Source organism: Rhipicephalus microplus, chromosome 1 (assembly GCF_043290135.1).
Source record: "Rhipicephalus microplus isolate Deutch F79 chromosome 1, USDA_Rmic, whole genome shotgun sequence".
Taxonomy (NCBI): Eukaryota; Metazoa; Arthropoda; class Arachnida; order Ixodida; family Ixodidae; genus Rhipicephalus; species Rhipicephalus microplus.
The window spans coordinates 199,474,664-199,486,879 of NC_134700.1; the positions used below are offsets into that span (position 1 = coordinate 199,474,664).

The window sequence follows — 12,216 nt, forward strand, 5'->3', positions numbered from 1 at the left end:
ATTTTTTTATTAATGTACTGTTTGTGATGAAATTTGGTGTGTGTATGTGGATGATTGTGAGGATTCCAAATATGAAAACCGTTTTCAAATACCTCTTGTACTTTTTGAGTTACAAGCATAATTATACTAATTAATGCTCTTCACACTTAAAGAGATAATTATTGCTAAATGAAATTATTTTTTCATATTATTATGTTCCCAAAGCATCAACTTGTGCAAAGAAGCTATTAGTTGATTTTTCTAGTTCTTGTAACCATAAATAAAATTTCCAAAACATGGATGTTGTTTTGCGCACACATCGCAGTAATTATAAAATGTGTTCTAAAAATTTTAAATGATGAGTAAGAAGAGAGATAAAGCTTTATTGCACTGCTAAAGGCCTCCTGAGCCTAGTGCAAAAAACGGAACGACTCTATCAGTCTTTGTTAGAAAATGACAGATGTTCTAGCGAAGGCACATAGGCGAAAATCAAGAGTTGAGAAAACTGACTTTGAAAGTTCACTCTTGTTTGGAAGTTCACAACATGGCTAAAACACTCAGAATCCTCCTGGGCAGTAATCCTGAGATGCTGTGGCCTTGGCCTCTGTAGAGCGCAACCCAGTTTTGCGCTTCTTTGTCGTGGAACAATGCGCTTTTTGAGCCCTCTTTACCCTTTTGGCATCCTTTTCGGCTGCTCGCCGCAAAGAGCAGTCTCCTGGATTGAAGCCCAGTTGAGCAGTGATCTCTTGCAGCGCACTCTTGCAGCCACCATTGAAACGGCAGACTGCATCTGCAACTGCACTTTCCACACTTCGAAGGGAGGCGAACTGGCTCTTGGACTGGAGTGACCAAATGAGGCTGTTCATACTCTCCACAGCGTTGTGGGTTTTTCCCTGCGCACACCTTTCAAGGAGCTCTTTGTTCGAGAGGCGCTTGTAGATTGGCAGCAGTGCCACTCGCACGTGAGGGGGCAGTTTATGTTTGTGAGGCGGCAGCGGCTCTCCCTTGGCCAATGCCTGATTGTGCGGGCACCAGGAGTCAGTCCCACTTGGGCACAGGTTGTGGTGTGGATCCTGGTCTGTGGATGTTACATGGTAATAAGTGGCCATGATGGCCCTCTCCATGCCAGGAACATCGTTGGGGTGGCTCTTAATCGCCCAGCCATAATAATTCGTCAACTTCTTTATCAGGCCCTGCGTCAGCCGGCCTTTGCCACCCATGCTCAGTCCTCGGCCTTTGGATTTGTGCTCATCAAGAAGGTTGCGCAAGGAAGTGCCCATTCTTTTTTTCACATGGTTCACACACTCCTGTTTCTTAATCACCATGTAGCCATACACCTTGTCTTGCGTGAGGGCAAGGTACGTACGGCTGTCACCGTCGCAGAGCACATTGATGTATCGAAGCTTGTACTTGGTAAACGATCTTTCAAACATGATCCTAGCTGCTTCTACTTCCATTTGGCCTGCATTAGCATCGGTGTTCTTTTGGCACTGTGGCTTGTGTTTCTCAAGCCACTCCTCATAGTTGTCGTCACCAGGCTTGGGGCCAACAGCACAGCCTTGGCAGTAGTTGGACAGGACACAGTGGTCCAAACCAAGCCTGTGTACAGCTCGATTACACAGCCCACGCCAATATGACTTCTGTGCCCCCTCGTCATCCACGTGCCGTCGTAAATGACGTCAATGTTGCCTGGCACTCCTCCTAGGTCCTTGTAAATGTCATGCACCTTCTGTGCACTTTCTGCTTCAATGCGGGTGGCAGCTGATGTGGTGGCAGGGTGGCTGTACTTCCTTTGCAGTCTCTGGTAGGACTTGTGGTGCAGTGCTCGATGCGAAATGTCCATCGCAGAAAAAATGTCATTTATGGCAGATTGTTTCCTGCCAACTGACTGCACAGCCCTCAAAGCACGCACGTTTACCTCAAAGGGGTTCGTTTTTTGTTGCCCGGAGCACCTCGGGGACGACCACGCACTGTTCACTCTGCCACAATTGTCACAAAAAAGTTCCATCCTCGCCGCGAGTCCAAGGCAGTGCGTAGTCTCGAGGCGTATCGACCCTTCGTCGCACTTGTTGCACTTTACTGACGAAAGCAGACCGTTCAGCATCTTCTTATTTACAATGAAGCATGTGGAGTCCTTACCGCCGTCATTTTCGTCGCAGCCTTCGTTCAGAAGCTCGAGCTTCCGCTTTGAAGCGGACTTCGATGCTACGGCATCCAAAACATCCCGCCTTGTCTGCGCCCGCTGCGCGATTTCTTCACTGCTCGGAATCTGGGCCGAAACTCGCGATAGAATGTTCGACGCGCGCACGCCCGGAGTTGCAACGGCTGCCGACGCGGTGCCACCGCAATCGGGTTCGCGAGAGCGTCCATCACGGTCGACGGCATCCGGCGGTCTGACATACGACGATGTGGCACCTTCCACACTCTCGGCCTCACAACAATCAGCGAAGGGTCTGAGTAGAGGCTCCGTGACGCTCGAAGAGCATGCTCCGTCCGGAACTGCGACTGGGACGGCAGCCGCAGTCGTCTGCCCTTTGTTCCAAGCTTTCCGACGCTTGCCGTACTTGTGGACGCTCCGGAACTTTTTTTGCGGCAACATAGCACCGCAGTATGAGCAAGCACTCAGAAGAGACCACCGATGTAACAAAGCTTGGTAAAAAAAGCACGCGAACTATCACAAAAACAGCAAACTGGCAAAAAACGAAGCGCACGCCGGATGATTCTCGACACGGCGGCCGCAGATGCGCTCGCGCTTCCAAGGTTGCCAAGGTGCGCGGCGCAGCTTTGACCAGTAAGAGGTCGCGCCTGCTACCACGTGACCCGCGCAGCCAATTGCCGTTCTTCGTTTTCGTTTTTTTACTTGCTCCTCGCGCTTTTATTTTCACTCGGCGAAATACGAGACTGCGACCATCGGGAAGCCGGCTTTCTCCTCTTTCCAAAGCTACCAAAATGGCGGCCCACTGTCAACAACTTGGCGCGTTTGTGCGGCGTGAACAACACCGTTTCAGGGGCTTTTTTTTCGCACTTTTTGGCGACTAGCCTCGGCAAAAACACTATTTGCGGGATTTGTAGCGCACGTTTCGCTGTAATATTTTAGAACAAGGAAGTTGAAGGTCTGAAGATTACGAAAAAAAATAAATCAGAAAATCGCATATTTTGACCAAAATCGGCACTTTACTTGCCGCGCCCCCCCTTAAGGCGATAGCGATATCTTGTTCCTGCTCCCTACTCCAACTATGCATACTTTTTGTTTCATGATGTTACTTTGGAAGCTTAAAGTGTGCATCACTACAATGCAATCGATAAAGTTGAAAGTGGCTTGGGTCAGTGAAGCTTTTGCGTACGGCTGCATTCTGTGTAACGGGTTGCATGCATGCTTTAAACCACCAGCAAGTATGCGTATGAAATCTTATTAAACTTGCTATGCACCCCACTACATGGCCTTAATTAAGGAAATCCGCACAGTGATGTGTTGTACCAGGCAATATTTCTGCGGTATTACATGTTGTGCTGTGAAGCCTGTATACAGGACACGTGTGTTTGTAAAGCATGAGCGTTATCTTCATTGCATTTCCAAGCAGGGGAAGTTATTTCAATTGTATTTCCAAGCAGACGTGTGGCGGTGTGATAGAACAGCTGCTTGCCGCGCAAATGATCTGGGTTCGATGCTCACCCATGCTGAAGATTTTATTATTTATTTTGATAGCACCTTTCTCAATTTTTTGGTCAGGCTCAAGATGATTTTTCGTTACAATCAACGATGTCGACGCCGGAATTTCTGCAGAAAGAGCTCTTTAATGCTATTGCATTAAGGTTTCGCTTTCCATATTGCAATAAATTTTGAAAGGAGTGTCTGTAGTTTCTACATTTCTAATTATTCAGTTTAATTGTTTTTTATTCGTTATGGGAGCTGGTTTGTTATAAGATGTAAAAATATCTTGGTACACCACGACATTAAATGGATAGTTACACATGTGAGACTGCCTGCATTTCCACAGTAGTGGCTTGCTCTCTGCAAGTTACAAGTGCCTTTGAAATCAACTAGTTATCTCAGAATGAGCAAGGAGATAATTTGCTTTGTCATATATGCAATTTTATTCATTACTTACTAAAAGCAATGGCTACGGCTTTGCGCCATTTATTTTTTCTAACTATATTGCAAGATATTTGCTAATATAAGTTGGAATTAATTTCGGCTAGCTTCCTATTTTCCTTTCTACGTATTCTCACTCACCGGGATTTCATGCGCTCATAATTTATGAGATTTACGTGTTTGGAGACTCTTGGAGGAGCCTTGAAGCATTATCTTAAAGACCTTTCTTGCCTCCTTGATTACATCACACAACAAGTAATTTACCGAGATGTTTGTAGTATTCAATTTGTTGTCGTGCAAGAACAAAAGGGATCAGGTATTTCACTAAATGTTCAATACGTATTATCGTGTCTCAGAAGTTTCTGGTATTTCTCCCAGTTGGCTGAGTCTCTATTTCAGCTGGGTGGATATAGAGAACATGACATGTATATTTTGCAGCTCTAGACTAGCAGAAGTCGCTCACTGTAGTAGCGGTTTTCGCCAACGCACCAGTCACGGAAGTTGATCTATGGGTGCATGTAATTCTTTAAGCTTCAAATGGTTGTTGGGAAGTGAATACAGTGAACAAACTGCCATAAACAATAAGGCCTGTACAGCTACTGGCTCTTGATTTGTTTGAATGCACAGAAGTGGCCAAAGAACAGAGCTCTGAGCTATAATTTCTCCACCACCAAATGCAGTGGGACATCATTGCAATCTGCCTATCAATGTATAATACAATAAGAAATTTGTATGTGGTGTTTTCATTCAAGTGCTGGTCCTCAACACAGAGCAACTTAGCGTTAAATCTTTGCATAACCTATGTCTGTAATCAAAACTTCTAAAAATATTTTTTTATCGTTTGTGAGCCCATCTCCTTCAGTAAAGAAGTGTTTTGTGTTGAGCAGAAGCTTGCTTTTTAGGTAACATGACTCTCTTTTTACTCCATTGTTGGCTGTATTTTCTGCTCTAGTGTGGTGAACAGAGTCACACTGATCCTACAGATTTGAAGGTGACTGTGTTGTGTCCATTACCTCCTGGAAACCACTGGACACCTTTGTGTGCGTGCTACTAGCTTGTGTTTGAGACCTTACCTGGAGAGGTGCAGCCTTGAGAGCTGATTTAATTTGTCACCACACGGGCAGGTGCCACACGGCCAGTGGTTTATTGTGCACAGGTCGTACATATGGTGAAGGCAGATGATACATATTTTACCTGGCATGCTGCATAAGCACAAATTGCAACCTTGTGGTGGTAGTCTTTCCTCTTTAAGTGTTAGTTCAGAAACGAAGTAGGATTGATGTTTACCGTCACACTTTATAATGAGGTGCACCATGTCATAGTTGTCAAGATATGGTTTTGGACTGCTCATTTTGCACATGCAGGTCTACGTCAGCTATGCGAGCTGTCCCGAAATATTCAACAACGGTAACGCTGTCTTTCCTTTGAGATGCACCACCTGGTAGTTATATTTTTACATATGCTTTTTAGAATTCCTGGCACGTTACTGCTACTAGAGGCAAAGGTTAGTACCAGGTATTTTGGGGAAGTCTGTCTTTTCTGATGACGTTCTGTACATTAGTTCTTTCCAGTCTTCCAACAGTACAGGTTTAGATGAGTAACTCAGTTTTGCTTCACATGATGGATGAAATGTGGCCAGAAAACAACCACAAAATTTCCTGATGCCGCAAAATTGCTGTTTATCCAGGGTCTCATGCAGGGAGTCCCAACTTGCTATTTTGGTAACATGATAACATAGTTACAAGCTGTTGGCGAGCCTTTTCATTTAAAGCCATACAGTACTTGGAATCGTGGCATGGTTTCTTTTGCTGTGTTGAACAAGCTTAGGATTTCAACAGTATGTCCTATACTTTGAGCGTGACAGTCATTAGTCGCAGAAAAGGTGCCATACCCGTGGGCTTTCTTTTCGCAGAAATGGTAGTCGTTAAATTATGTAATGACGCAGCACTACATCTTTATGGCTGCAAAAATGAAGAACATTAGAGAGAAGGAAAGGCGACCTCGTTGCACTTGTGCTCATAGTGGTATATAGGTTTCGGAACCCGGTCTCTTCCCCCCATGGGGTGCAATACGACTTTATATAGCGGGCTATACAGAGTTAAGCCCCACAATGGGCACGAACCACGAGATGTATATATGGTCAACAAGAACAAGATGGTCGCGTCCGACGCACGGAGGACAAAGGGACTCAACACTCATGGCATATCAGTTCATGGACAAACACTAAAGTAGCACTAAAAAAGGAAAAATTGTCATTAAAATCTGTCACAAGTTAAAAAATACACAAAGAGCTAAGAGACTGCACGAATCGCACAGCTTGAAAGCAGACACGCACAAGTTAAAGAATATACAAAGAGAGTTTAGTTCAAAAGACTTCGTTTCACACAGTTCGAAAGAGCACACAGCAGCGAACGCCTCGTAGCACACAGGCGGGCCGTCAACGCTTCTTCCTCCGCACCTTGTCCAGTTCGTATTTGACTTTGCGCATGGCCTCTCCCATTTCGGCCTCGGCTAGCTCGAGAAATTTGCGGGCTCGGTTCTTTGCGCGGGCCTTCTCGAGGCCGAGAAAGTCCAGCGCTGTCATGTCTTCACTTTTTTTGCCCAAGCGAACCAAAGCGCAGTCCACAGAGCGCGAGTGCTCTTTGGCTGGGTCGTCGCTCGGTTCCCAGCCGTCCAGCTCCTTAAAGCACACGTAACAGCGTGCCAGATCTGGTTCGTTCTCCGTGGGGCAGTGGTAAAAACCAGCCGCTGCCATCCTCGCTGGCGTGCAGACGCAGTCGCCAGTCAGCGGCCAACTCTCGAAACTAGCCAGGCGGTTTTCGTAGAGGTTCATGTTTTCGTCCGTTGCCGCCAGCAGCACCGACTTGGTGGACAGGTCGACGGACGGTTTGGACGTTTCGACCATGGCGCAGAGTTGACCAGCAAGCTGCGGCTTGAAGACAGTTTCTCTTCGCGCCGCACAGGACCGCTTTTCGACAGAAGCTGTCACAAACGCACGCCTGGAACCACAGGACACCGCAGCACTTTCAAATTTCACGCAAACAGCCGATCACGGAGGAAGGAAAAGGTTCCTCCGTGCAGCCGATCGTTACAAGTCGCCCATTGTTGAGCGCGTGAAGCTCGCGAGTCGCGAAGCCGCCATAACTGGCCGAACCGCCCTGATGCATGACGCTCGTTCCAATAAAAACGTACAAAATTTAATATTTACGCTTCGTAAAGTGAAAAAAAGTGCTACATAAAACTTTGTGTAATACTTTAATAAAAAATTTAAAAAATGATGCACTTGGAAGCTTTACCAGAACTAAAAAAAAAAAACTGCTAGTGGCGCTGCATCAAAAATGTGGGGATTGCGCATTAGGTAATTTCATAGTTTTTTTAAACAATGCGTAGGCTTTCTTTGTGGTTGCTACCATAGACTTTCGAAAACTCTATGTTTGCTACGTGGCCAGCTGCGTGTACTACGCCATCCAAATAGTCATATCGCCATCGGTCAACGCGCGGAAAACAAACGAGGAAAAAGAAGCACAGGGCAAACACAAGCGCTACCAAAGCACAGCGGGCTTCAGGCTTACTACACAAGCTAAGTAACCGGAAATATGGGTTACGGAGGCACACCTTGATAACGTTGTACAAGATTTATATGCGCCCCATCATGGAATTCGGCTGCATATTATTCTCGGGTAACCCTGCTTATAAAACGAAACCTCTAGTTGTCTTGGAGCGAGAAGCACTGCGAATGTGTCTGGGACTCCCTAGATTTGTGGCTATCAACGTACTGTACCAGGAAGCGCGCCTGCCTACACTACTTTGTTGATTTCGAATTTTGACCATACAAGCATTTTTAAAAATTTATAGCTTACCGGCAAGAAGATCTCAATATGCTTTTATCGCAAACCCGGACGCCTTCTTTCTTGTTCATTGGCCACGGTTTCACACACCTCAGATAATGTTTGTACAAAAGAATCTACAAAGTATAAATGTGAACATTAGAAATGTAATTGAGACTAATGACTCGCATTGTCATGTTATTATTGAGTATGATGATATATTCCCCCAAAACGCCAAATTACAATCTCTCAAAATTTTAAATAACATGTTATTAGATTACTTGGAGCATGCAGAAACTAAAAATATAGTAGCCACAGATGCTTCCGTAAATAATCAAAAGGCAGGTGTAGGCATTGCCTCTGATTCGCTTGACTGGTCCTTTTTGAGTGAGACTGCCTGATTTTACTCCAGTTTTTGAAGCGGAGCTCGTGGCGATTATTTTAGCTCTTCGAAAACTTCCATCAAATCAAAACAACGCAGTCATAATGACGGATTCTCTTTCAGTTTGTGCAGCTCTGACAGCTTCATAGAACTCTCGAATTCTAAGCACATTCAAAACATTAGTACCCCCGCAGTTGAGACTCCTGAGGTTACTATGGGTTCCGGGACACTGTGGATTAAGATTAAATGAATTGGCCGATTCCTTAGCACGAGCCGCACTTGATGGGTCAGTTTTGTCCATACTGCCAGATGTTGGATATATCACGGCAATAAGATATCGAAAATCAGCAATCTCCACTGATACGATAGAAAAAGTAACTACATGGACAGAATATAACCACCTCATCTTTCCGTGGCAACCCCACTGGAGCCAGTCCAGAAAGCTCGAAGTCTTAATTACTAAACTTCGATGTCGTGTCCCCCCCCCCCCCCTAAACCTGTATCTACACAGAGCTGGTCAGACAACATCACCCCTCTGCGCATTCTGTGGAGAAATGGAATCACTAGATCATTATTTTTTGTATTGTCGCCGCTACGATATACTTCGAAAAAGGTTACTAGTTATGCCATTTCTGAAAATAGGCGTTAAATTGACGGCGGAAACGGGGCTAAGCTTTGGTGCCTCAGTTTTGGGACATTGCCACAGGGATGCTTTCAATGCCGTTTGCGATTATAGTCAGGCAACCAAGTGTATACCTTTGTGATCTTCAATCAAAAAATTATTATTTATTACTCCCCAGGGTAGAGTGAAGTAAACGCAGCTGAGTGGTAATAATAACACCTAAAATCTCAAAATTGCTTGATTTTTTTTTCGTTTGCTCTTCTTATGTTTTTTTTTACATTAGTCTTATTATAATACCAATTCATTACACATAGTTAAAATGATCACAGAAAAACTGCACTACACTTTCTTGGCCAATCCCCCTGAGTGGGTATGAGCCATCATCCCAGGGAAACAAACAAACAAACAAACACAAGTGCTTGAATGACCAAAAATCCATATAACAAATTCTTGGCCATTCCCCCCCCCCCCCCCCCCCCCCCGCGAGTATGAGCCATAGTTGAGGCATCATCATTAACACAAGCGCTAACTTCCAACAACGAAAACTTTATTTTCAGGATCGTTCACAGACACGCACACACATCACGCGACAGTGATATCTTTTCGTTTTACAAATCATGAAGATGGAAAGGGCCTTCAATTTGCCACACCCTAGGACAACATAACTTCTAGGTAATGTGTAGATACTCAATTTCATTGATGGACATTGCCAATGACGGCAGAAAAGACCAATCCGCGATTTACTTCTTGCAAGAAAAACAGTAGTAATAGGTGGCATGCAGACGGTTTGCAGTGAAACGCTGAACCAACAAGCCCATATTGGTACCCTTGTTGGATCCTCGTCCGTGCTTCGTGCGAAGCAAGGGCACAACGTGCTGAATGTCGGGGAAAAAGCGGGCTAAAAAGAGCAAGGAAGTCTGCCACCTCTTTCGTAAAGGTCAATGAGGCGAATTCGAAGTTGCCACGGGCGCTGTGTGCAGTCCTGCCCAGGGGAGTAGCCAGGGGGTGGACACGCAGATGTCATTTCAGGTTCGTAGCCAGAATTTTTTTTTCGAAGAGAACCCACCGGTTGAAAGAAACACCAGTATTCTCATTATATGTATTCTGGTAAAACGCCCCCCCCCAACATCCTCCGAAATACGGGGGGTGGGGGGGGGGGGGCACGGGTTTGGGTTACTTGTAAAGTAGGCTGCCTGGCTATCAACTGTTCTCCACAGTTCTCCCATAAGCCTCATTTTCAGCAGAACTTTTTGCGGAGTGGCAGTATTTTTTACGTGCGCCTTTTATGAAAGCACATTTGCCCATACAATTCTTTGTGCCCGGTTAGCAACCTTCGCTTGCTTGTTAATTTTGTTGCATCTCCTGCCATTTTGCCCTTGACTTGATGGTATTTATTCATTTGCTAAATATATCCAAGCTGACTGGGCAAGATAATATTGCGTGTTATGCTTTAATAACTGAGAACTATGAATATACGCGTGCACTTCCATCGTGCTCCGTTTTAGCCTTTCTCGTGTGCCCACAGAATAGCAGTTTCTTTCTCTTCAAGCTTTAGCCAACAGCTCTCTTATACAGCATGTGTTGTACTTTACTCTTCTGTAAATAAGCACAATAAATTAAGCTTCAAGGACATTACCTAAACCAATTTTAAATACTCACAAAAATCAATATGCAAGTGTCGCATTGCATTTGGCTTTCTCACTTCCAAGGGAGAGAGCCTTTTTCACTTCCAGATGCGTTTCAGTGCCTATAGAGTCCTGATGTTTTGGAAATGACCGGAGTCAATTTTTCTGTGTGATAATTTCTAATTAAATTAATCAATAATAAGTGAATTAGCAAAAGTACCTGTAATGTACTGCATTTTAATAATGTACAGTTTCATTTTAATGGCATGCATGCCTTTGTCTGGCCGACGCTTGAGTATGCGCATGTGATTTTTTATAATCACCACAGTAACCTCATTGGTACCCTTGAGTCTGTCCAGAACAGTACGGCGTGATTCATACTATCTAACTATTCATACACCTCAAGCATTTCGGCTCTAAAAGCGAAGATTAACTTATTCGATCTGGCTAAACGCCGCAAAATTGCTCGTCTTCACCTTTATCATAAATTCTGACATTTTTTGCCTTTAAATATCCAATACATCGGAAGAGCTCACAGCATTTCCCACCACAGTCACTGTAACAGCGTCTATTCAGTGCAAGCCCATATTGTCACCTTTCAACAATAGTTTTTCCTGTGCACGGTTAGAGGCTGGAATGACCTGCCCACCCAAGTCGCTACCATCATCTACACCAATGCATTGAAGTGGCTCTTCGAAACCATCCCATCACAACTACCCATATATTAACAGCCTTTTTACCTCCCGCTCCCTCATGTACTATCCCAACGAGGACCTTTGAGGCAATAAAATGAATGACATAATTTATTTTAAAGGGATAATATGTGGTATGTACTATTTGAACTGTTCGATCCGAAATTATTCTAACAAATCACAATTTTCTTCAGAGCTCAAGTTTACCACTTGCATCTTCTAATTGCTCAGTTTGCACAGAGAGTTTACATCAGTCTGCAAATTATCCATTGGGCTAGCTCTACCAGTTGAATGTGTTTGTACAAGATCGTCAAAACTGTTTTGGGTTTCCTTAAAACATGCTTATCTTGAGACTGAAGTCGCACTGTGAAGTTGGCGTGATAACGAGTATTGGGGCTTCTACACTTTTCTTAGGGAAAGTAAAAACAGTTTTTGCATATTAATGTAGAAAATAATAGTATATTGATGTTTCTGTATTGATTTTTTGATACTCAATAATTTGACATCTGAGTATCTTTATGATTCGGTCATTGTGTTGTTTGGCTTGTGTGTGACTGTTATGCCTTCTTTCTTAAAAATATACCGATGGCTTCACTGCTGCCCCTTGAGTATGAGAGGATGCTTCACTTCTGGGAAGAAGGGGTGCTTGAATTGAACGTCCAGTTCTCTGGAGTCTCCTCCAGCTGGGCCGTCAAAAAAGTTAAGAGCTGCACCTCAATACCTCTGCTGTCACTTTCTCTGAAGAAGGAATCGAGTTGGTTCCAAAAAGTCGGGAAATAAACCTATTTTTTTGTTAGTGCATTGCAAAAGTCCTAATTAATTACTCAACCTGACAGGCAACTCTTTCAAAATGTTTAGCATTAACAAATTCATATTTGATAGATTCATTCGAGTTCGTGTCTTGAGTACTGAACAGCTTAGCATTAAATTTCTGCATAACTTTTATTGCATAACCAGAACTTATAAAAAATTCATTGGATTGTTCACGAGACCATC

The 12,216-nt window shown here is 44.1% G+C and overlaps 1 protein-coding gene across 1 annotated transcript; it reads right to left on the reverse strand.

The window, feature by feature from the left end:
* Window positions 1-5,197: 5,197 nt before the first annotated feature.
* LOC119159703 (baculoviral IAP repeat-containing protein 5) lies at window positions 5,198-7,181 on the reverse strand. Its single transcript, XM_075889937.1, has one exon. It carries the CDS (start codon window positions 6,975-6,977, stop codon window positions 6,510-6,512), a length of 468 nt encoding a protein of 155 aa, XP_075746052.1. The 5' UTR covers window positions 6,978-7,181; the 3' UTR covers window positions 5,198-6,509.
* Between the last annotated feature and the right edge of the window lie 5,035 nt (window positions 7,182-12,216).

Coding starts and splice junctions, on each gene's coding strand:
- LOC119159703 (XM_075889937.1), bottom strand. CDS start 6,977: ATGGTCGAAACGTCCAAACCGTCCGTCGACCTGTCCACCAAGTCGGTG.